This window comes from Triturus cristatus, chromosome 4_2 (genome assembly GCF_964204655.1).
Source record: "Triturus cristatus chromosome 4_2, aTriCri1.1, whole genome shotgun sequence".
NCBI lineage: Eukaryota > Metazoa > Chordata > Amphibia > Caudata > Salamandridae > Triturus > Triturus cristatus.
The window spans coordinates 331,222,535-331,248,848 of record NC_140586.1 but is presented as its reverse complement, the minus strand read 5'-3'; the positions used below and the strand labels follow the sequence as shown (position 1 = coordinate 331,248,848).

At 45.3% G+C, this 26,314-nt stretch overlaps 1 protein-coding gene across 1 annotated transcript in view; it reads right to left on the bottom strand.

The window, feature by feature from the left end:
* The window catches only part of LOC146833817 (dimethylaniline monooxygenase [N-oxide-forming] 2-like), a 602,486-nt gene that overhangs the window by 5,522 nt on the left and 570,650 nt on the right, over nt 1-26,314 (bottom strand). Inside the window, exons 7-8 of the mRNA XM_085600095.1 lie at nt 24,580-24,932; nt 9,505-9,577 (exon numbers count right to left, since the gene is read on the bottom strand). Coding sequence (XP_085456221.1) covers nt 9,505-9,577; nt 24,580-24,932 — 426 coding nt within the window. The remainder of the gene's footprint in view (nt 1-9,504; nt 9,578-24,579; nt 24,933-26,314) is intronic.

Genomic DNA, 26,314 nt, shown 5'->3' with positions numbered 1-26,314 from the left:
GAAGGGTTCAAATACTGAGGGATCTATATCACAACTGATAAGGCACGATTCATCAAAGAGAATCTCACACAGCCCCTAGCACGGCTCCGTTGCGACGTCAAGCATTGGCGTTCCTTGCCATTGACACTACTGGGGAGAGCGGCCATCTTTAAAATGATGGCGCTCCCCCGATTCCTGTACGTATTACAAAATACGCCCTTCCCAGTTTCGCCACTCTGTCTTCGACAGTGCGGAGAAGAAGGGACTTTCTTTCACACCCTGTGGAGCTGCCCTGTGGTTGGCCAGTACTGGAGGGCAGTAATGCGTACGCTATCTCAGGTTACAAAAATCACGGTTCTCCCAGAGCCAAAGAGATGCCTCCTTAATATATGGGAACCCACAGACTTGAGCCGTACAATGCAAGCATGGGTAACACTGGGCGTGATGTTAGCAAAGCGGCATATAGCACAGAAATGGGGATCCCGGCAGCCCCCTACCCTCGCCCAATGGTGTAAAGACATGGACACCACTATGAGTGCTGAACGGGCAGTGTATGTACCTAGAGGATGCCCCAAAAAATGGACTGAGATATGGGGGGGATGGAACAGCTACCGAGGGGATATATGCGAGCCCCCCAAGGGAAACTCAGATATAGAACTCAGTGACTAAAGAAATTGGGAAATGGCCAGGGAGGGGATGGGTGCTGTCGAGGACATTGATTGGGCATAGAATTGAGGGAATAGACTGGGGAATGTATATATCATTGTACTGTGGTGCCAGATGCGAAACGAATCTATATGTATTCATGGAACGACCCTCACTATAAGCAATGCCAGAGATTGTTATTCTATTTTTTGAAAATGCTCAATAAAAAAAGTTATAAAAAAAAAAAAAGCATCTTAGGAAGCAATAGTTTCTTATGATGGTTAGACAAATCCATTAATATGCTCTTAACACAAACATTTTTCTAACAGACCAATGCATACAGCACATGTTGCTTGAAGAATGTTTTTCAGAAGCTAAAATGAATTCCATAGGTATGAAGGCATAATACTGACAGGGTGGACAGTGTGTAGTATTCTTGAAGTCAAACTTAACTGAATAATTTGAACTGGAATGGACCACGGGCTGCTTTTTGGCATGAACCATACTGCAAGGCTCATTCTCAATGTGTGAAACCTTACATCCACTGTTTAGATTCCCACTCAGTTTTTTATGGAGTTCGTAGACTCCCCTTATTTTAAATCTCAAGTTTGCTTCATTCACAGGGAGGGGCACGGCTTTTGGTATCGGATGTCAGAAGTTACTCCACAGATAAGCCGTACTATTGCCACACATTCTGTAACAGGTTGTATGTGATTCAGAAGAAAAACAAACTCGAAGGAAACGGATTCTCCAGCAGCACACACAGGAAGTCAAATCCATCCTGATGAATTTCCCTTTTTCCTGGATCACATTTATACCTTGTTTCCTTTGTAGGAGGAAATCGTGTCCATGCACCTTTTGTCTTCTTTGTGGGACTCACATCCCTCTTCACTTTAACCTTCTCCTCTCCATCTCTCTTCTTACACCTAGGCTGGCCACTCGTCCTTCTCTCTTAGCTATGTATTTACTTTATTCCCATTCTCTTGTCTGGTTTACAATCTATTCTTCTTCTTACACCAGAGTGCATCTATCCCTGCATACGCCTTTGTAACTGCATGTCAAGCTCCCACCCCTAACCTGACCCAGTATCTCTACTTTTGTCTATAAATTGGCAGAATAAGGCTGAAGCATCCCAATTTTAGGTTTGTAATTCACCAGGCATTACGATGCTGAAGGGAAATAGCATAATGTTGTAGAATCAAATCTTTTGTTTGGAATTCACTGCAGAAATCATTGCTAAGGGGGTGAAGGTGTGTGGACGTGAAGACTGGAACATATGTGATGGAAAGAGCCCTGCTTACGCTTGTAACTTGAGGTGGAAAGGATCATTTGGCACAGGGTTCAATTCATAACTTTTGTGGGTGTGCTGGTACTATCACTTTAATAATCTATATATATATATATATATATAGTGGTGTCCCTATTGCAGGATCGAAGTCGGTGTTGACCTCAAGAATCGATTAGGTAATGTGTCCCTAAGGATAAAATTCAAACAACATTCCAAAAATACAGTGAATACGAAGAAAGGATTCACTCAAAAAGGGAGTTCAAGATCAGTAATTTAGGAAAAACCATGGAAGATGTATTAAAAATATTAAGGCACAATACCGAAGACAAGTATAGTTCACTTCAATAACTCAATATTAGAACATTGGAAAGCAATTGTCATAAAGACTCTCAGCAATAGAAATAAATGCAATAATGAGCAAAATAAGGGAAACAGCTTTAAATCCACATTATGTAGCAAAACGACGTAGATGCTGAAAGCATGCCTAGTAGAGACCAAAAAGATTTGTCTCACTCCCATATTCAGGGAGCTTTTATAAATAATTTCACCATAGAAAGCAGTGAAAAACAGCACTGTCAGCAATGGATGAGCAAATGTGTTCTTTCATTAGCAAATCACAATTCAGAAATATAAAACTTCATAGAAACTTACTAGGTTGATACTAGCCCACTGCATTAATATTGATTCGCCCCTTCTGAGCTAGTATCCTCCGAGATTGCAAAGCTGATACGAGATAGCAGCAGCCATCTTTTCCAAAATGAAGTTGAGGCCTAGTTGAGCATAGGGTAGGAACATTCACTTCTAAATATTTCAGTGTTTTCGTTTCCATTGTAATAGTCATGTTAGTATGCACTGATAATTACAGTCAAAAACAAACTCCCCACACTTTCTTTACAAAAGGTTGACCGATAACGGGAGGATGTCCTCTGAAAGTGGTACCATCCAACACAAAGGATCCACATGTGTCTGAAAGTTCTGAAAGCAGGAACAGCCCTTGAAGTGAATCTTCATCTTGTCCACGTTTGTCTGATCCTGCATAAAGCAAGGCTTCAGCTTCAGGCAGGCAAAACCCTGAGCTAAAGTTGCAAGACAAAGTTTACCAAGATTGATGCTTAAGGACTAAATCAGGGGAATGCTTGGACCACAACCAGGCGCGCACCGCGCATAGGGCTAACAGGGCTTCCGCCCAAGTAGTGTGTCTCAGCCCGGGATGCTGCAGCATGAGCTGGTCTGGGCTGGGCTGGGCTGGGCTGTGTCTGGAGTCTTATTTCCAGCACGTTTGGGTTTTTCACTGGTCTTTAAAGACCATTTGTATATTTACATACCTTTGAAAATCGGTTATGGAGGCTTAGTTTTTTCTGGTTCCAATACTCCCTGGGCCCCCACTCTGCCTATTCCTTACATTTGCATCTTACATTTACTGCAGTAGTGTGAGAATGCATTTCATGAAAAGGAATATAAAGTAGGGTTGCCAAAAGAAAAATGCCAGCCATGTGCTGTTAAAGAGCCTGCAAAGACCTCGTCTGGACACTAAATAGGGTTATAAATAAAAAAGTATGCATTCATTTGTAATGTGACTTTTCTGTCTTTGTTCCCTTTAAGTATCAGTCATGGATCATTCAGGCTGCCCTAGAACACAATTAAAAGTGCTTTCTATTTGTATTTGCTGTTCAAAGTATGCAATAAGTGCTGAAAATACGGCTTTATGTGACTGCTTATTTTTGTACCATCTGTGATATAAAAATAATGAGTTGGCAACCCTAATCATAAGATTGAAAGTTTGTTGCAGGATCAGCACATTATTTATTTCCTCCACTCTTGATCCCTGATGAATGCCATAATAGCAATAGTTGAACTTACATCTGAAACGCAATGCCACCCTCAATAACATGCTGAGTAACTTCAAGTGTCTGGGAATGCACCCTTCATTCAGATAACTCACTCATTTTCGCCCTTCACTTCGCGCTCTCCCTGCACTCACAGCGACCACAGTGCACTCACACTGATCACCATGCACGCACACCATTTACCCGCTCACCCTGCACTCACAGTGATCACTCTGCATTCACAATTCACTTGCGCTGTTCACTCTTTACCTCACCCTGCAGTCACACGAGCACACTACTAATCTTGCACTCATGTGACACTTCACTCACCTGTCCCCCTCACTGCTCAAGCTGCAATCTCACTAAAACAAGCCCATTGCTAACCATGCATTCATTCGTCCCACTCTGCACTTACATCCGCACCCAAATTTATATGGTCACCTCACTCACCCTGCAGTCACTCTTCTTACCCTACTCTCACACTGTTGCATTGCTGACTCTGTACTCACATGGGCACTCCTGCCACCCACACAGTGCAGAGGGTTAATGTGCCTGCTACAAAGTACGTGTACCATGCAAATCACAGAACTGAGTGTGAGTAAACTATAAGTAACGCTATAAAAAAAATGAAAGGTTTGTCAGAAAGATGCTTGTTGGAGGCTGGCTTAGTATATGGGTCTCACTTATGTAAGTGGTGGTTTTAGTGGTCTTAGACAACCATTGAAAGCTCTCTAAGTGGTAGCTATGGAGAGCAGCCTTCAGACTTAGTCCAGGCGGAGTGTAAAGCAGCTTGTTTTACCCGTACATAATCTTATAGTGTGAGTTAAGTAAAAAAGAACAACACAGTTTACTTACAAAAATAGGTATTTATTATAATCACTCACTAACACATTGCAATATCTCCTACCCGGAGATATAACCAAGATACACACAATACTTCAGTAATAGAACCGGTAAGGGGAGAGGAGTTGGCCTAACGGCTAGGGCGATCGACCTCGAATCTGGGGAACTGGGTTCGAGTCTTGGCAATGACGCTGAACATCCTGTGATTCTCGGCAAATCACTTAATCTCCCCGTGCCTAACAAGAATGAATGTGTGGCCTCATGTAACGTAACTGGTGCTATGTAAATCGCTCTGATACCCGATCAAGTTTGCCTATATAAAACTCTGCAAAAAAAAGAAAAAAAAGTAGTACAAATACACAGTGATCCCCAGGGGGAGACGAAACCATATAATAAAATAGTTGAATGTAAACCACGACCTAGGTCAAGACTGGACCCAGAGGATGTAGAAGAGTTGGGGGCCCAAGGAACCACTCAAGGTGAGTATCTAGGAACCCCACGGAAGTCATGTGGAGAGTGGGAACACAACCGTGTGCTCAATACAAGTCAATAGGTAAGTCGCGGTTTCAGTTTTAAAGAAGAAGGGCCCTTTCCATTGGACCCTGAAGAAACCCCGTGGAAGATGGATGGTTGGAGACTCACCCCACCCATGGATACCCCAGGAAACAGGATACCTACACCAGGGAAGCCGGGTGCATAGGTGCGAAGTGACTTCGGAAACCGCTGTAGACCACAATGGAGGACTTCAGTAAAGATGCGCTGGCAAAGAAGGTGAAAGAGTCCGGTGGAACCCAAAGTGGATTCAAGGTGAGAAGAACCTGCAAGCAGATGGGACAGAGTCTATACCACTCAAGAGTGACCAGGAGGCATGGAAGACAAATGCCCACCGATGTCAACAGATGCAGGAGAGTTAACAGTGCCATTGAAGTTGCAGCTATGCGGACCTGGCAATGCTGAGAATGACAAGGTGCCGGTTATGAGCTGTCCCACTTCTGATGTCGAGAGCCAGGATGTCAGCAGCTGCCAGGAGCACCAACAAACCTTGGCAAAGGCAACAGGCACAGTATTAAAAAAAGGTGATATGTCGGAACCAGCAAGGTCCAAGTGACTCACCATGATCAGGAAAGTCAGAGCAGGCCCCGTACAAGCAAAGGAGCCCACTGGAGCCAAAGAAGACTTTTGAAGGGACCCACAGGCCGGAGGCACATTAGTAGCAAGTGGACCTCAAAGAGCTCACCAGGGATGAAGGGCCACAGTGCAAAGGATGTGGCGAGGACAAAGATCTTGGCTGCAGGAGATGCTTGAGGCTGGAGCTTCTTGGAGCCCGAAGATCTCTGGAGGAGAGAGTCAACAAGTATTGGCAACGGTAAGTCAATGCAGAGCACAGGGGTACTGCTCCAGCGGTTCTGACTAGGGATACTGGCTTCAAACTTGCTGTGAAGTCAGGTCAGGACCCAAGGGAGTTGCAGAACAACCACCTATGTTGATTGACATTTTGGACTCCATGGGAGCCCAGGATCCGCAGAATGGTCAGCTGCATTGTGGGCCCGGGAAAGAACATGTATGGAGCATGGGTGCAGACGTTGCAGAAGACTTGCAGAACGACGAAACCAGGAGCAGCAGGAGTCTTCCCACTTGCAGTTTCAGTTCCCAACGTGAAGTCCAGCAAAGTCCAGAGTGCTCAGAAAGTCAAAGATGAAGTGGAGTTGGATCTGAATCTTGTCCCACAACGAATCTAGGGACCCACCCACAGGTAAGCACTGAAGTACCCATAGGAGAAGGTTGGTATGATTCAGGGGTCCCTCCAAGAGGAGGGTCTGGACAGAGGGGAGGATACTGCCATGTCCTTTGTCCAATTTCACACCAGACAGTTTACGGTGTTGGGGTATGATGCCAACATGTTTGCTACCAAACACAACAGGGTTTGTTACAGCCAGTTTAGAGATGGTCATTACGTAATGACGCATGGCCACTCTATGTATTGTAATGGCTGATGCACTCCCAACCCAGGAGAATGGACTCCAATGGTTGTAGGTGTGCCCTGCTCATGCAGGGGTACTCTTACAGTTAGAACTGAGCACCCTGCCTTCAGGATTGAAAGGCCTGCCTTAGGGGTGTCTTATAGGTTTTAAGTGCAGTGACCTCAGATATATGTACACCTATTTCTTTCGTGAGTGGTACTAGTACCAGCTTACACAGGCTGCAATGGCAGGCCTGTAGTCACAATTTGAGTGGTCCCTCTTGGGTGGCATAATACATGCTTCAGCCCATGCGGGACCCCTGGTGTATCCATGTCCTGGGTACCTTAGTACCATATACTAGGGATTTACAAGGGTACATCAGTAGCCAATCTAGTGGGGTACGTAAGTACTTACCATGTCCAATTTAGGGAGGAAGCACAGAGACTGGGGTCCTGATTAGCAGGATCCCAGTCAGACTAGTCAGAAAAACTAAATGACACTGGTAAAAGGTGGGGGTGACCATGAAAGCAGATCCTACTTTCCTACACTGTTATAGAGAGATGAGGTGCATTGTGGCTCCTGGCAGGGAGTGTTAGCCCCCCCCCCCGCCCGAAGTTTGGGTCTAGTTGCGCCCCTGACCACAAGAATACATAAAATTGTTAAACAAGGATCGGGCCTTAAAGAAACACCCTCAATCAAAGTACTCAACAACCCAGAGGGGCATAATGGTCAGTGCTGCCAACCTTGAAACTGGGGAGCCGGGTTCTAGTCCTGGCGTTGGGTAAACATCCTATCATTACTGGCAAATTACTTAATCTTCCGTTGCTTAAATCTGTGTAAGGTTATCTGGTTCTCATGCAAAGCTTTGTAATGCCCTTTGGGCCAAGGTCTCGTTATATCAAACTGGCAAACTCACAACTCTGGGGAACATGCTAGACGAGTTGCAGCACATTGAGCTATAACTTGGGGACGAGTATTGCATATGCTTACATCAAGAAATAGGAAGAAAGTAGGTTGAAAGATAACCATGACGGTTGTGTTAACTTACTGCACTGTGTCTGGGCCACCCTCTCGGAATGCTGAAAAGGCAGCGAAAAATCATTTCCAAAAATAAACAACTTGTGGTGCCCTTTGCCTCTCAGAGATGACAGCATCCCAAACCTGCAAATGACCACACTGCACTGGGGGCATAAAGAAGAATGCAAGTGCACCACATAAGTGTCTGGTGCAAAATGCATGTGCATCATACGTGTTCACTCCAGGACTGCATGCACTCAGTGGATGTGAGTTGCATGAATGCTAGCACCAGAGCTGCAATACTGTGCAGGTGCTTTACTAGCGTGAATGTTCAAAACAGTCGTACAGTTGGCTGCAAAATGCAGCAGTAAAAGCGCTCTGATTGGAGCAAACATTTACAGAACGGACATGCGCAGTGCAACCACCACAAGAGCCTTGAACTGGGACATTCCTCTAACCGGAATTGGACGGCAGAGAAGGAGAAAAATGTCAATGAGGCAGTTAATAGATATGGTGTACATTTGGAGGTATTAACAGAGTGCAATGCCCGATTTTAAGTGGGCCAGCACGTGCTATGCCTGCCATGACAGTATTACTGTGAAGGCAAGGCAAGGCAAGGTAGTAGCCCCATCCAAGCCAGAGCAGTCCACCACAAGTGAGACCTGCATTTCTGCCTTTGGCGTTGCTACTGGTAGTCTGTAAACATTAGCTCTATGAGTGGTGGACAACATTTCAAGAAGAGTTGGAGGAGGCACTTGACACAAAAGCTGAGTGTAAATTTACTCCAAAACTGTAAACTACATGTCTCCACCAAACTGAAGGGCCTTGGGGTTATCCACAAACTGCAGGGGCTATTGTCAAAAGTAACTGACACTTTTAAGTAATTTACACATGTAATTTATTCTTACATAGTTTATTAACTTTACATACAGGGCTTTAAGTGGGATGAAAAAACTGGGGGCCTCTCAAGGGGGCGTGGCCGATATAATTAAGGATGTGGCTTAAAACATTTATGAAACAAATGTGTGCTCAGCATAATGTGCCATCCGACCGGTATTTTGCTGCTTCTGTTATTGTCACCACATATTTTATACAACAAGTAACATAACATTACACGTACAACAAGCCAGGACTATTGACTTTGTCAGAGGATGTTAGTTGGATAAGATAAATATACTATATGCATACATACAACGATGACTTCGTTGTATATAATATTGAAAATGCTTTAGTTCTTGCGTGAGAGGTTGTGACGTAATGGCTAGAGCTGCCAAGTTTGGATCTGGGAAAGCAGGTTTGAGTCAGCGTCGGCTCAACATCCTGTGTTTCTTTGCAAATCACTTAATCGTCCGTGCCTACCAAAAAATAAATGAATATGGCCTTGTTGGTGCTCCTGTAAGCACTTCGAGTTTTGCAATATAGAACTGCAAAATATAAAAGTTACATCAAAAACGGTGAACTGCTGCAGAGTTTAGATTTTTTTCCATTCTGAGAGTGAGGACAAAAATGGAGAGCCCGATAGGGATCCGTCTCGGCACCTGCTTTTAAGAACTGCCGGTGCTGAGCACTGGCAGAACCCGACCCACTTAATGTCCTGCTCACACTCAGATTTTGTGACTAGTCTAAAAGTAGTAAACTTACTCCAAAGTGTAAGCTACTCAAAGTGAATGAAGCCCCAAACGTTTTACTAGGAGAATGAATGCATTAGACTGAGCTAGAATATGTGGGAAGGTCTTCTAACATTCCATGCACTTGAATTAAAGGCATCTTGTAATTACATGACAACAGACATGCAAGTTGAGGCTTTTTGTATGTTGTGGGTTTATCTTAAATGTATGTAATGAGTAGTGGTTTGCTCCATGCACACTTTCATACATAAGTGAAGAACATTGAAATAGACGATGGTAACAAACATTAGAGGGGTCTTCCAACTAAAATCTCTTACCTTTTTATAACCATTATGCTCCTTTCCGCAATTTCTTCCAGTCTTTTTTCCAGAGAAGGCAGCTTGTTGAGACCTATAAGAGAGGAACGGGTGTTCATTTTAAATGGATAATGAGATTCTAATGCTGCACATGCTATCTGCTTTAGCATATATAAACCTGCCCATAAAGGACTTCATGAACCACTAGGAAGGTAGGAACATATAGGGGCCAATTTATTAAAAAGTAACACAACAAGTAACCTTGCTGTGCTACGCTGCATTAAAGGGAAAGGGCAGAATGCACCATATTTACCACAAGATGGTGCATTCCTGCCTTTTTCCCAGCGTTGGCGCACATTGGGTTGCCTACCACCAGCGCATGCACCTTTGCACCATGATGCAAGGGTGCCTGTAGGAAGGTGAAATCTGACTGCATGGTTGCCCTCACTTTTTTCCTGGTGTTTGAATGGTTTTTGACTAGTCTGGCTGACCCCAGCCTATCTGCTTACTCCCTTAAATGACTGGTGTGCATATTAGATGCACTAGTGATTGGATACTGTGGTACCTTATGAGCCCCTAGTATATGGTCCCTTAGGTACCAAGGGCATAGGTACTTCACAGGCCTACCAGGGGCCGAAGCATGTATTATGCCACCCCTGGGAAGCAGACTAAATCTGACACCACACGCCTGCTACTGCAGCCTGGGTGAGGTAGTGTTAGCACTCCTCACTGAGGTATAGGTTCCCTATATCTCACCTTACACACACATATAAACCAGTCACCCCTAAGGCAGGCCCTATCAATCCTGAGGGCAGGGTGCTTGGTTTACATGTGAGGGGGTGCCTCTGCAAGAGCAGGGCCCCTCTGCAGCTGGCAGAGTCTATTCTCTGTGGCTGTTTGTGGATGCGGTTAAACCATATACTCTTAAGTGCATTATAACTACCGGTAAATGCTAACTTTGGAATGACTGCATCAAAACATGTTGTGTTTGGTGTCAAACAACTTGGAATCATACCCCCACACCAGTAACTGGTGTGGGAGTATGACCCCACCCTTCTAGAGGGGAAGACATGTACCTACTGTGGAAACACAGTAGAAATCTGAAAGAGCCTGGCATCACAAAATGGATGCCACCAGCACAGACACTGGGCTGCCCTCCTGCTGCTGACTGAAACGCGCTATGGAGGAGGCCCAACAATAGGCATCCTGTCACAGGGAGGTGTAACCACCTTCCAGACAGGATTTAGTGTATTGGGGCTATGTGGGTGCACTCCTAGAGTGCTTTGAAGTCCTGCACTGGGGGAGCAGTAGGCTCCTCTGTGCATATGCCAGCTCAAACCGGTTCAGGGGCTACCTGCCCCTGCTCTGGCGTGAAACTGGACAAAGGGCAGTGGGTGTAACCACCCACTCCATGACCCTCCCAGAGGAGTGGTCATAGAGCTAGTCCCTCCCTTTCCTTTAGTATAAGATAGTATAAGACCTTGCCATTGCAAATCAGATATCCCTGGATGATTCTCTACAATAAGAATCCTGGCCCTTCGATGTTCTACTACCTTTGGAAGACTGAAGAACCTCCCTTGGAGTCAAGGAGTGACTCCCCTGCTTGGCAGGCACCAAAAACTTGAATCAACAGTTGCAAACTTTCCCGCTCCCGCTGGAGTCCAAAGTTCCTGCAGCCCCAGAAGTAGATTTCCTGGCTTCTCGATAGCCATTGTGAGTCCCCAGCAAAGCTGAGGTGAGTGGACCCCACGAGTGACGAGGAACAGCAATACCCAGGTACGGTGCACTATTGTCAAGTGCAACCCCTTCACGACATTCTAGAAACTTGTGCATTGGACCACATATGGTCCAAGCCTCCAGCAGGATTTTCCTTGAAAATCAGAGGCCTACCATGTCTAGAGTGACCGTGGGCTCCTGTGAAGCGAATCCTCATGAGGCATCTTTGCAATCCCTTTCTGGCTGGCTTGTGGGTCCCCTGAAGACTTTCTCATCAAACCAAAGGGCTCCCCTGGTTGCTCCGGGTCTGCCCTGACTTACCCTTGCTGGGTGAGTCCCTCAGACCTTGCTGGTCTGCACCGCTAACTGTCTTCATTTTCCACAAGACTTGCTGTTGCCAAGGTTTGTTGGCTCCAATCCAGTTGCCAACACCTCAGTGTGCTGCACACTTTGTGGGACACTCCGAATCCAGCTCCTGGTTGTCATCCACACCTCCTGGACCTCGTGGCTGAAGAGTCAAAACACCCTTGATCACCTGAAATCACCCGACTTCCGTGGGCATCCATCTTCCTGGCCCCGGGTCACTGGCAAGTGACTGTGAACACTGTCCCTTCTGCTTTCAGGTCTTCTTCATCCTGAATCCAGCCTTGGATTCCACTGAACACTTCTCCAGTCCTCACAAGCAGCAAAACTTCTTCGGCTTCCATTGAAAACGACGACGCGACCTGACACCAAAAGACACCTATGCACCCGGCTTCGCTGGGTGAGGTAACTCATGCTCTCTGGTGCTCCTGTGTGTGTTGGCCCTCAAACTACTTACCTTGTAAGTGGCTTGCTAGTAGACTCTCTAGAAGTACCCTAAAACTTTCAAAATCCAACCGCGACTTGCTCCATTGAAATCAATAGGGAACCCGCGGCTGTGTTCTTACACTGCACGCATCTCCCGTGGGTCCTTTACTTACCTGCCTTGGGTGGATTAGTGAGGCCCCAGCGATTCTACAGGCCCTAGGCCTTGTCCCCTTGCACGCCAACATTCCTAAACCTCTTTTTTAGTATATGGTTGGTACGCCCCTAGGGCCCTAGCCATATTTGTGCTTAACTTATTGTGAAACGTTAATATTTGCATATGTTCCTGACTTCTAATCTCATAAAGAGATTAGTAGAGTGTGTCTAGTAATAAATACATATATATTTGATATATATACCTGTGTGGTGTCCTTTCATTTGGTAATTCAAGAGATTATAAGGTAAAACAAGCTGCTTTACATTCCTCTGAGACTTAGCCTGAAGGCTGCTCTCCACAACTACCACTAGTATAGCTTTCTTTAAAAGGTTGTCTTAAACCTATCTACCATAAGAGTCGAATTGGACTGGTGCAAGGTGGCCACTATAACTAGTGACCAGCATATGCCAGGCCAACTTCTCACAGTGCCTGTGTTGCATGCAGGTTTGTTTTTGTGCAGAAAGGGGAACCTTCCTGCACAAAACAATCCCCTGAGTCATATTCTACTTTCTATGAGTGCTGCAGAATGCAGCACACATAGAAAGAGGAAATAATGAGGAGAAATTAAGATGTTTCTCCTCTTTATGCCTCCCTGGGGAAGGCATAGCATTCTGGTGCATTCTCAGGTCTACCTGTGGTGGTAAATCTGTGAATGTGTCAAAATCCATCAGAGTTGCTTGGGAACACCTACGTAACGCAAACACAGGGAGTCGATCGGCGGAGCGCTGAAACCTTTCAGACTCTCACCCCCAGTCACAGGTCTGGAAGGAATCCATCATCATTCATTTGCATACAGCTGTGTCTGAACTGGGGTGGCGAAGTGAGCTAAAGAATGATGATGGATTCAACCCAGATCTGTGACTGGGGGTGAGTGGTTGAAAAGTTTCAGCACTCCGTCCATCATCTCCTTGTGTTAACACCTACGTAACGCCCATGGAATGTCTCCCTGAGGCAGATTATTGAAATTCAGCGATTTGCATGCACTGTATTGCGTAACTACTGATTTATCAAGCCAATCAAGGCCACGCAAAGTGGCCTTGCGTGGCTAGATAAATCACATTAGGGTTTTCATCGCGCATGTACCACATTGATTGGTGTAAACCAACACAAACCCTTGATAAATATGCCCCATAGTATTCTTTAATCACTGCCAAAATATGCACATTATGTTTCACAGGGTTTCAAAATCTTAGAGAGACACGAATGACTTCATGAAAAATAGTGATTTCAGGACCAGACGTATCATTCCCGCTTGCATTTTGCACATCGGTTTGCAAATGAGAATACAATTTGCGATTTATGTGTCAATGGGTCACATCGAAAATTGTCCATTATCAGGTGTTCGCAAAACGACCTACCTAATGAATATTAATTAGGCTGGTGGCAATTGACGACCGCATGTGATTAGCTGTTAGTACAAGGATTGGAGGCAGGCAAGGCACAGCAGACTACACTCCCTGCATTTATTTTCGTAAACGGTAAACACTCTGGGGCAAATTTACAAGCCCCTTGCGACACTTTTGCATCACTTTTCCCATGTTAAAAGTGACGCAAAGTTGGCACAAGGGGCTTGTTAATCTGCCCCTCTTTTTTTTTTAAAAAGCAGCTCTCTGCCATTAAAGAGACTGGTGCCGTTTTTCATTTTTTTTAAAGTAAGTTTTCCCATTAGGGAAGAAATTAGTGGAGGCAAGCAGTGGTACTCTTCAGCCCTCTTTGCTCCTCTTGTGGCTGGTGACATAATTCACAAAGGGGAAAGTGTCCTAAGGGCACCCCGTCCCCTTTGCAAATCCGTTAGTACCCCAGCTCGGGGATTGCTGACTAATCAATGGTTTGAGACTGCATGCAACGGCAGTCACAAACCACTGATAGATTTCTCTCAGTCTCAAAAATAGGAGGTGGTAGTCACTTTCACCCTCACCCCCATTTGGTATTAAGAAAGGATCACAAAAGCTCTTTTACGATTCGCAAAGAATGTTCAGACTTGTAAAAGGGATTTTGTACATTAAGGAAACTCTTTTGCAGTTGCAGACCATGTGAATTTGCGAATCACAGTATTTGCAACTGTGAAAGGGCACTTTACATCTGGCCCTCCATTCAATTAAAAAAAATTAGGCTCACATTAGCTTTACAGACTCTAAACATGTTACATCGTTAGGGCCTAAATATACGAAAACTACTGTTAGCGGTCTAATTAAACAAGCAATGGCATAGCCAAAAGGTCTCGCTTTTGGGACCTTATAAGTGTTTAACCATGCAACAGTTGATGTTGTTGCACCAAGGATATTGTGCTGCATAACTAAATACTTAAAAGGTCCCAAAAGCGAGACCTATTGGCTATGCCAATGCTTGGTTTTTTTTTCTGTAACGCTGGGGTGCACTAGGTATGGCAGTGCTTATGCTAACCCAGCCGCTTGGTGGCAGACCCACTCAGGGCTAATCACCTAACACAATGTGCTCCTTTTCTGAGCAAACAAATATTCCATTCCCAGTGTAAAAATCATTCACATGCAAAAGATGCATAAATAATTTTACAATGATTTCACAATCCATTACCTAAATTTCTGTTCCGGTGCAGAAACAATGATGTAATATGGACTGAGCACACTGACCAGGAATTTAAACTTTCTGGTACATACTGCAGAAACAGCGGGCCCTGGATTAACATTAATGGCAACCATTTGTGCAATATTTCGAACGTGGCCATAGTGTCTAGGGCAGGGTTACTCATAGTACGGCCCGCGGGCCGCCAGCGGCCCGGCAAGCCTTCCTCGGCGGCCCGCGGACCTTGCAGGCATCCTACATGTGTTTTAAATAAAAATTAAATAGTGTAAACACTACCGGTTGCAGCAGCCCGGACTCAGACTATGCTCTGTGGGGGCCGGGGGATTCCAGTGATTGTCAAAGTGGAGATGCAGGGACCTAAGAGGTGAAATACAACAAAGCTTTATTAACATGTAAATGGTCTTTTAAAGACCTGTGAAGTACTCGGGTGCGGCTGTGTGTGAGTGCTGGGAAGCTGTCTCAGGGCGGCTGTGTGTGCGCGCAGGGAAGCTGTCTCAGCCCAGGCTGAGGGCTGACACACACATGGGTGAGATGACAGAGGGTGACGGAGAGAGGGAGAGGGAGACAGAGGGAGAGGGAGGGAGACAGAGGGAGGGAGACAGAGGGAGAGAGACGGAGGGAGGGAGATGGAGGGGGACGGAAGGAGGGAGGGAGAGGGAGGGAGAGGGAGGGAGAGAGAGGGAGGCAGGGAGGCGGAGGGAGACAGGGAGGAAGGGAGATGGAGGGAGACAAAGGGAGACAGAGGGAGAGAGAGGGAGACGGAGGGAGACAGGGAGGGAGGGAGATGGAGGGAGACAGAGGGAGGGAGAGGGAGGGAGACGGAGGGAGGGAGACGGAGGGAGACGGAGGGAGGGAGGGAGACGGAGAGAGACGGAGGGAGAGACACAGAGGGAGAGGGAGGGAGACAGGGAGGGAGACGGAGGGAGGGAGACGTAGGTAGGGAGAGAGAGGGAGACAGAGGGAGAGAGACAGAGGGGGAGGGAGGGAGACAGAGGGAGGGAGACAGAGAGGGAGACAGAGAGGGAGACAGAGGGAGAGACAGAGAGGGCGACAGAGGGAGGGCGACAGAGGGAGGGCGATAGAGGGAGGGCGACAGAGGGAGGAGGGCGACAGAGGGAGGAGGGCGACAGAGGGAGGAGGGCGACGGAGGGAGGAGAGCGACGGAGGGAGGGCGACGGAGGGAGAGAGACAGGGGGAGAGACAGGGAGAGAGACAGGGAGAGAGACAGAGGGAGAGAGACAGGGGGAGAGAGACAGGGGGAGGGAGGGAGGGGGAGGGCGGGAGAGGGAGGGAGAGAGAGGGAGAGGGAGGGGGAGAGGGAGAGAGAGAGAGAGATTTGTGTATGCCAGGTCTGGTGGCTCAGTGGAAGAAGGCGTCTGCTGTGTTCAACCTCATGGTCACAATTTTTTTTTGCTTTAGCCCCGCCCCTCCCCCTCTGACCCCGCCCCCACCGGTGCGGCCCTTGGCCACAAACCACACTGTAAATTTGGCCCCCGAGAGAAAGTTTGTGAGTACCCATAGTCTAGGGAATAGCTGCACGCAATATTGTCTGTCGTTCATCACCGTGAAAACGCCTTTGGGAGCAAAAAGGTGCTAGAGAAGCAGGAAACACATATTTGTAAAGCTCACGTTCACGGCGCCGGGTATCTTGGCGCTGAATGACAGATGTTTATTCTAGAAATGAACGGAGTTGCGTACTACATGAACTCGTCCTAGTAACTAATTTACAGAAATGTTTGTAATGCTACCGAAGAAAAAAAATGCAATAAACTAATTACCTGATAATTAATCCTTTATGAAGCAATTCAGTATGTTCTGTATACGGCCGTTAGCAGGGCACAAGTTATTAAAAAAAAAAAAGAAGTAGGGGAGACTAGCTAGAGCTGCCGATTTTGGAGCCTCCTCTCCTCCCCCCCTCGCCCCCCCTCCCCGAGCTCTGTAGAGCGTGCAAACAACGGACAGCAGGGACAAGCAAAACAAGGTGTCAATGCCTTTGATTACAGGAGGGAATTATTTGCACCATTTGCTCGGTTTACACTACCTACAGCAGATACCTTGGCAGTACTGCCAATTACTTGTCATGGATGTGCACCATATGCGAAAGATACCGATCAGGGATACTCAACAGGTGCTAGAGAGCTCCAACAAGTGCCTAAAAATGCAGAAAATCTTTTCCATGTGCTTCTGTACAGCGCTGCATTCCTGGGAGGCCAGGTCCCAGTGGCATGGCTTATAGCCAGCATTCAACAGTGAGCATCTCTGAATGACTTTCATTCCCTCAGGTCGCAGCTCTCTGGAGCATTTGTCATGCAGAGCTCTGCAGTGGTCTGGCGCAGACAGGAAGGTGAAGTGCAGTTCAAATCACCTGTGTTTTTGGTGGAATATTGTATGTCTAAGAGGTGGCACACCTGTGCCTGCTTTCTAGTTATGGGAACTCATACTGTTTTGTTAACTTTGATAAAGAGTAGAAAAGGCAAGAGTAAAGACAGGTGGACCTTTATTTCAAATGGTGCTGCCGGTATTGGACTGTTCAGCTTCGGGAGCTAAAGTTTGACTGTATGCATTGTATATGTTGCCAGGTTCAGCAACATTTCCAGTACATAGAGCTAGACTTCATAATTCAGTCACACTATCTTCAGAATCAGCAGCAGTGCTTAGGGGCATATTATCAAGCATGGAGTTAAAATGATCGCCACTTTAGCGCCAGAAAACTGCTGCTAAAGGGGCGATAATGGGCTTGATAATATGCCCTGGAGAATTCCAATAGAAGCCCATATTGTCACCAAAACATGGGCTTCTATGGGAATTCTCAAGGGCATATTATCAAGCCCATTATCGCTGCTGCGTGGTAGTGTACTAATTCACCAGTCGGGGACATTCTCGCCTAAAACATGCACACAGCCCCAACCAAATACAAGTAGAAGAACTGTCTTTCTCCTCAAAGCACATTAGCAGAACATGCAGCCACCAATCACCTTTACCCCAATGCAGCCCGGATTCTGACTAGAACTTCTTTCTGACCACAGCTCCCCACTATAACAAACTGTGTGAGCCTAGACAAAATACTTCCAATTCCTGTGCCCAGCTTCCCTAGTTGCAACATTTACTAGTCTCTGAAGGTGATTCGGTTCACAGAGTTCTATACAAAAAGAAAACATCCTTGTCAACAGCCTGACAGTGGGTGCTTTGATCTAAAAAGGAGCTTTTCGGTATTTAAAACTGCAAATGAAAATAATTATTGGCCCATCCTTGCTTAAGCACCACGTGAACATATATTTGGATTTTCTTCCCCTGCTGCACAGACACACTCAAGAACCATCTTTGGTCGTGCAGAAAACAATGGGTGGGCCACCGCAGGGTCGCAGTGTTCACATTCCTGAATAGCCCCATATTTGGCAGTGATGTGGAATGTTTGAGTGGTCGCAGCCCACCACACGGTGGTGTTGCAATAATACAAATTATCATTAACAGTGTGTTCTTTTCCACTGGGAATCGTCGCTCTGATTTCAACAGCTCCATAACTCACAAACACTTAAGGGACACGCATTAAAAACACAAGCACTCCGCAACAATGCAGTAGTGCAGCACACAAGACCCACACCGAAGTCTCGAGGCACTTTACAAAGTTTGCGGCAGAACGGCGGTGTTGGCAGACTTCGTGGACACGTTTAACAACCTGAGGCTGGTGAAAGGCAGCAGGGACGTATTTGTTTGTTTTGATATTTAGTGAGTGCAGGACGATTTTTACTGTTGCAAGACGTGCAGGGTGTTTTACAGAGCAGGCGGCAGTGCCGGTCCCCCCAACATAGTGCTGGTGAGTGGGAGCGTTCAAGTGCCAAAGGGGCGTCTATTCCCTCGGGGAATGGAATGTGGGTTATGCATTGCTTGATGTGCAGGCAGACTTCAAGCACAGAGGCCAATGGCAACAACCTACGTAGCGCTAAAAACACAAGCACTCCTCGACAGTGTAGTAGTGCAGCACACAAGACCCACTCCGAAGTCTCGAGGCACTTTACAAAGTTTGCGGCAGAACGGCAGTGCTGGCAGACTTCGTGGACACGTTTAACCCCTTCCATGCTGCGCAAATTCCGCCGCTGTGCTGACGGTTTCTTGCGCGGGCGTGGTCATGACGGAACGGTTCCGTCATGAGCACAGCTCAACCGTGGCTCATGACGGAACCGTTCCGTCATGAGCACCGAAGGGGTTAACAACCTGAGGCTGGTGAAAGGCAGCAGCGACGTATTTGTTTGTTTTGATCTTTAGTGAGTGCAGGACGATTTTTACTGTGGTAAGATGCGCAGGGTGCTTTACAGAGCAGGCGGCAGCACCAGTCCCCCAACATAGTGATGGTGAGTGGGAGCGTTCAAGTGCCAAAGGGGCGGGGGCACTTCTATTCCCTCGGGGAACGGAAAGTGGGTTATGCATTGCTTGATGTGCAGGCAGACTTCAAGCACAGAGGCCAATGGCAACAACCTACGTAGCGCTGTCAGCACGCTACCAACGCAAAAGGTCAATCTCTGTTATTTCCAGCTTCTACAAAGGGTAAAAGAGTTGCAAGAAGCGCTAAGTTAAAAAAAAACAAGCGCGTGCGCCTCGCGCGGCAGCAGAGGGGAGGAGGGGGGCCTGCGCGATTCCCTTGCGGGAGCGATAATGGCTACCATATGGCGGCACTCACTCCCGCAAGTGAATCGCCACACGTGCACGCGTTGCCATTGAAGGCAATGGAACGCGTGTACGTTTTTGGCTGAAAAGCCGAAGCGATTCCAAAAGGTCTTTTTGCCTATTCAGCACATGCGTGCTGCGTAGGTGAGACCTAAAAACAAGCGAAGCAGGCTGCCGGCAGCAGGGGGAGGAGCACGCGCGCCTCGCGTGGCAGCAGGGGAGAGGAGGGGGGCTGCGCGATTTCCTTGCAAGAGCGATAATTACTACCATATGGCGGCGCTCGCTCCCGCATGGGAATCGCCACACGTGCATGCGTTGCCATTGAAGGCAATGGAAGGCTTGCACGTTTTAGCCTGAAAAAGGCAATCAATGGCTACAGGTCTCTTTCCTATGCAGTGCATGCCCGCTGCGATGGCAAGACCTAAAAATGAGGGGGGCCCTGGGGCAGGAACAGCAATGTCTAAGTCTCTCATAGACTTAGTTCAAGGCTATCAATAAAACTGGACACAACAAGATTCTTAATGTTATCAACCCTGCTGAAGAATTCAGAAAATGGGTTCCATTACAGAATGCAAAAGTAGGTAATAAATCAAGTACATTAGCAAGCAGAATGACACACGGTCTGTCTGCAAATTAAAACTAAAAAAAGGCAGAGCTATTCACCTCAATTCAAATGTCTCAGATAGAGCAAAGATTACCGTTAGCAAAGTCTTGCAAAGACTGCAGGAAAAAGTCTGGCTCATCTCCAAATAGCACAGTCCTTTATAATTAGGGCTCCCGGTTTAATGGTATTTATTTTTTTGCCATTGCCGTCTGTATTTATCCATATATTTATTTTTTGCTAACTTTATCGATATTTATCCATATTTATTTTGAGTTTTGTGGAAAAATTAAGTTGAAATTAGCATATTTTCACATTAATTTAACCTTTATCTATTGGCCTGGCAGTCATGGCAGACAGTATTTAGAATTACTCAAATAGCAACCCAATTTCCGTTTTTATCCACATTTAAAATAAAACAGAAAAAAAGTGAATGTTTTTTGTCTGTATTTATCTGTAGAAATCAGTAAAAGCAGAAAACAGGGATCCTTAATTATAAGGTCCGAAAACAAAAGGCATACGCATTTCGTGACATGATATCACGTGGAAGAGTTGCGATCGAAATGTTTCAATAATTACAACCAATCAATCTATTAGTTCATAAAGCAATCCCAAAAACTCTTACTCCATTCTATTGGTTCAGCTGTACATAGGTAATTAAGGAATCAAGTTATTTCTGAAACACAGGAATACAACACTTTGTTCATCTAAATTTACGCTTATAACAATAAAACCTCCGTCCCTCCGGAGGAAAGAAAAAATATCATTAACTTTAATAGCAGAGCCTGTATATGTATTGCTTTCTAAAACAGAGAAAGACGCATGCATGTGAAAAGCTTGTTTACATAAAGTAAACTGACGCTTTTTCTTCGCTGATGTGAATGATTTTCATTGCAGAAGGCTGCAGCCTGGTCAGGCTGACTAACATACACCTACATTAATCATATTGAAAAGATAAAGACTGCATTTTCTTTTGTGTAGTGTTGATTTGTGCCTACTTTAGATTACAACAAAGGGCCTGATTTACGGTTTGGCAAACAAGTTACTGCATCACAAATGGAATGGATATCCTCTTAGCCTTATTACTAGTGTAGTGTATCATATGGCACTTGCAATAAGGCAGACGGAATATCCGTCACGTTAATGATAGAGCAAAAAGTCTGCCAACTTCTGAATCAGGTAGATAGGTTTGACCACCAAACAGTTATTAGGGTAATAGCCTGCCTACTAGCTGCTAGCTTTGCTAACATTGTTCTTACTGATTTTGAACAAACTAAAGTATTTAATGCAAACAGTTGGCCAAATCACACCCATTATTTGTGTTGTAATATTGATAACATTACAGTTGGCTAGAGGTGCCAAGATGAAGACCTAGACAGGCGATCGATGACCTAGCTCCGCAGCAGGCAAGTACTTTTTGTGTGACTGTGTTTAACACCCCCTCTGGGGCACAGTGAACTGGTAATCTCCCATACCTCTCAACCAGGGCGGCTGCCGCCCCTTTGACCGGTGTTTAAGGAGTCTCAGGCGTAGGTGCTGAACCCAAGGATCGCGGGGCTCAAAATACTAGGACACGCCCAGTGAGAGGCAGAGGTGACCCGGGCGCAGGGACATCTGGAAGCTCATATGTGGTTTGGAGTAAAACAGCACCCGTGGCAGCGCTTCCGTTATAGGATGGCACATGGCTTGCCATGTGACTGACAGACTGCAGGGGCTGCAGGGACTAATTCAGAGATTAGACTCTAAGCCCGGGAGCGGCGATATCTCCAGACCATGCCACCTGGACTGCTGAGTGCGCAGATAGATGTATGGACAATGTGGCGGCCTTGACGCGGGACCCCTAACGAGGGGAGGGAGTCCCCATTCTACCTGTAAGGCCCGCCAAGCCGGGGTGAATCATCTGAGACCAGGTCTGTCCTCCGATAATAAGGAGGTTGAACTGTGGAGATACTGGGACCCGGGGTGTATCACCCTGGCCCAGAGGTAGGCCTAATGGGGCTCCTGTGAACAAACTGCATGGAGGGAGTTGAAGGCATCATGCACCCCAAGTTTGTAGGAGAAGCCTGTAATTGGGGGCTGCTTTTGTACTAACAAAGGTAGGGACAGCTCACACTTCTCTTTGAGATGCCTCGCGGTACAGACCTCTCTCAGTGATTGTGGCTTTATGCTGCATGACCTCAGTTGGAGCACCCTTTAAGAGGACTCTGACAGCTGACAACTTTTATGCTTTCTTTTTGAACGTTGTTTAGGCTAGAATTCCTTTTACATAGTGTAGGGATGGTTTGGGAACCTAGGGATTTTTTCTTTATGAGAGTTCGATACAATCACATTTACATTTTTGTTTTCTAATAACTTATGCGACAATAACTGAATTGGTAGTCTTCTTTTTGTTGTATTGGGTGAATAGGTTCTGGAGATTTGGCTTCATCCTATTCCCTTTGTATTTTTATACTATCATGCTGAGGGTGATCTACCTAAGCCTGTTTCACAATTTGCAATAAACTGACTAACCTGAACCCAGTTATGGACCTAAGTTTATTGAGAAATTTCTGTCCTGGGGTTAATGATTTATGGAGTTCCTTACCTTTCATGCTGCTTAACAAGAACTATCAACCATCGTTGAGGAGACAAATTTCCACCCTAGCAGAAGTGAAAATTAAGGTTCCACTGCAATTTATGTTACCCAACAGTAATGATATCACTGCAATACTTAAGATTTTCTTATTATAAGGCAGGATCCACTAAAATATGCAATAAACATCCAGAATGTAAAGAATTTCCAGCTGATCATAAATGCCTACCCAGCTACCACTAAATCTTCAACCTACCCTCTCCGAGCAAGATCCTTCAAAGGGTGTTGCTAAATAATTTCAAGATTTACTGGAGATCTGATTCATTCTCCAGAACCATTTGTCTGGCTTCAGATGCATGTATGAAACTAAGGCATGATTTAGATCTCGGCGGACGGGTTGCCTCATCACAACGGTGATGGATTTTTCATCCACCGAAATATAAATCCCATTATATCCTATGAGATTTCTATTTTGGCTGATGGGATATCCGTCACCTTTGTGAAGGAGTATCACGTCTAAATCAGGCCCTAAGTCAGGACTGACTTATATCGGAAAATGTCAGCCGCCACATATGACACAGTTGACCCCTAGATCATCCTAACATTGCTGTCCAAGTAGACCAGAGCATCTGAAAAGGCGTTCAACTTAATGGAATCATACCTTCTACATCATAGCTTCAGTTTTGTGGTGCCAATTGCACTGAGTGTCCTATTCAGGCTCCTACAGACTACAGCCTTGTCAGAAACATTGGTCAACTTAGACATTTTCCTACTAGCCCAGCTCTTCCACTAACACCATTTAACTCTCCAGAGGTATGCAGACGATATCCAGCTACATCTCTGAGAAGTGGCAATTCTCTAAATCAGGAAAACATCTCAAAATGTCCACAACACATCCATTACTGATTCTCGGAAGGATGCATTTGTCCGGTCCTTTCTTTTGCCTGGCTGCAGACTTTGGACAACACTCTATTTAAGTTGATAGGATCAGAAATCAGAGTATCAGACTTGACAATGAGTTAAGTATCTTTCCACAGGTGAATCCAGTGGTCAAGGATGTGAACAATCAACTAAAATAACAACTGGCCTCCAATTTCTCAGCTCAGCTTTTACCAGTATATTTAGCTCACAAGTCTTGCTAATTGCTTCTAGACTTACCTATTGTAACAGAATGTAAACTAGCCTCGTGAACTGTCATATCTAGAAGTTACAAAGGCTATCAAGCAAAGTAGTAAGAATGTGTCTAACTCAAAAGAAGAACATCACCCCAATGTAACAAGCAATCAACTTGCATACAGTGGCAAAAATATTCAAAATCAATATTCTCTACTCCTTGAATAAAGCATTTTTAAAATGTGGCTCCAAATCCAAATACCTATGCAAGTTGGCTCCAATTTACAGATCAACAATAAAAGTCTGCCCCATCAAAGCATATCTTAGCATAAAAACATTTGATATACAACAGCAGGTCATTAAGTACCATGTATCCAATGCTCTGCAACAAGCTGGAACTAAAACTCATGTTCCAGTAGAGGTACCACTCTTTTAGAATGGAGATTACAAATATATTTTTGAGAGAAGCCTTTTGATTCAAGCTTAATGTGACAAGACTCTCCGATATTTTGTTTGAATGCGCTGAACCCTAGCACTTCCTTGGCTTCCACTGTTTGGAGCATCCCTACATTAACTCCTCTGAAGGCCAGGACATTGCTTGATGGAATGGTACCATGCATTTTTATAGCAATAAAAAATATGTGACACTGTGAAGGTTAATTCATTTCTGCACCCAATGAAGTCATAAGAATGCAAGCCACACCTTTCAAATCTCTGCAAATAAATGAAAACATTGCCCATGCTGACAACAGATCACAGCAACATAGCCTCTCTAAATCTGAGTAGCAGAGAAAACACTTGTGAAGGGCAAAAGCTGAGAAGGTCTATTTCAATTGGTTGATTCTGCATTGCCTACTACCGACTTACCTCTGAAGACACGTGTGGCCCAGCGTGCCTGTATCTCTGCAGTAGTTAAGATGGAACCAATCGGCTTGATTATGCCAATGAAGGACAGTGTTGGTTTCTCCAGGTCTGGTGGAAAGACATACTTATAGAGTGAACACTTGCTGATACTGGGTTTGATGACCGATTCCTCCAGGAATGGGAAAGCAAGGTGGTATCCAGTAGCAAAGAAAATGATGTCAATGTCTTCAGAGGTGCCATCATCAAATGTGACAGAAGATTCAGAGAACTCAGCCACACTTGGCTTAACCACCACGGAGCCACGGATTATGCAGTATGGCAAGTCGTCGCTTACAAGGAATTCCTTCCATGAGTAGCTGGAGATAACAAGACAAAACAAAAGCTAGGATATATCTTTTTTAAAGAGAATGAGCAAAATATATACAGATGACCTACCTCATTTCACACACATTATTTCTGATGCGCTTCCTCTGAGGCAGGCTTGCTGAGTTAGACAAATATAATACTGCACTCAATTAGAAATTCTTGGAGACAGATCTTTTATATCTAGAACATATTAAAACTACACATCTAACTAGAGGTATGTGCTGTCAGATTCCATTACACAAACTGGGTTAGGCCCATGTCCATTATAACAGTATGCTCTGACATTTGCTGGGAGTGCAGACACATGTAACTGGTTTGAAATGCATTTATCTGTTCACAATATCGTCACTAGGTTTCATGTAACAAGCTCTCCCAGAAGTCATGATCTTCCCTGCTCAGTCCATCTCCGATTTAGCCCCTTAGATGAGAAAAGATCGATTAGAATGAGAACTTGAATCTCCCACATGGCACAATATGCTCCTGAATGGTACATGACTTAGCACAAAAAATGCATTCACTTTCCAGTGTGGAGTACCAACCAGCTAGAGTAGTACATGGCCAAGGGTCTAGTTTAGACTTTGACAGAACAGGATCATAACTATAAATAAGCAGTGATTTGGGTCTTTAACTTGCATTTTTCACACTCTATTTAGAGTTGATGTAGCACTAGGTTTCCAATGGCAAACCATAAAGTAGTCAGGTCTTAGTGATGGTCAGGGGTGATGTTCACTTGTTTTTCTCAAGTGGGACCACCATGCAATGTCTCGGGTAGGGAAAACACACCATAGCTCCCATGCACAAGGAGAAAGCTCTATAAGCATCAAACCCATTGTATTTTTGTTTTCTGATAACAAACTCCTGCTTGGGAGTTTGTTTTCAGAAAATGAAAACTTGGCTTAATGGCCATATTAAACATGGAGCAACGTTTGACGAAGTCTCAGTGCCTTCTGCGTAGCCGCTGATGAAAACACAGAGAAAGAAAGCCAAGTGGGGATCTCTATATATGATCTATGGGCTATCACCAGATGGTCTCCTATTTGGGATTTCTTTGGGGTCATTCTTCAGTTGGTAAGCAATATCATTACACCAAACGTTTTTGGTTAATGCTGGTGCTCCTTTATTGTTACAGAGGTTCTCTCTAATTTAGAGATTAGGTTGGCTGCTAAATCCCCTGATGAACAGTAACCATACAATTTAGCACTTGAAAGGCTGCCAAGTGAAGGATAAGTATAAAGTAAATGTTAATGTGAAAGGTAGAAAGAGTGACCCCATTTTTTCATATTAAGAAAAAAATCCAAGCTGATGAGAAAGGTTATCGAAAGGCCAGCAATCCCAATATGAATGAGCAGTCTCGCAGTGAGGGAACAATGCT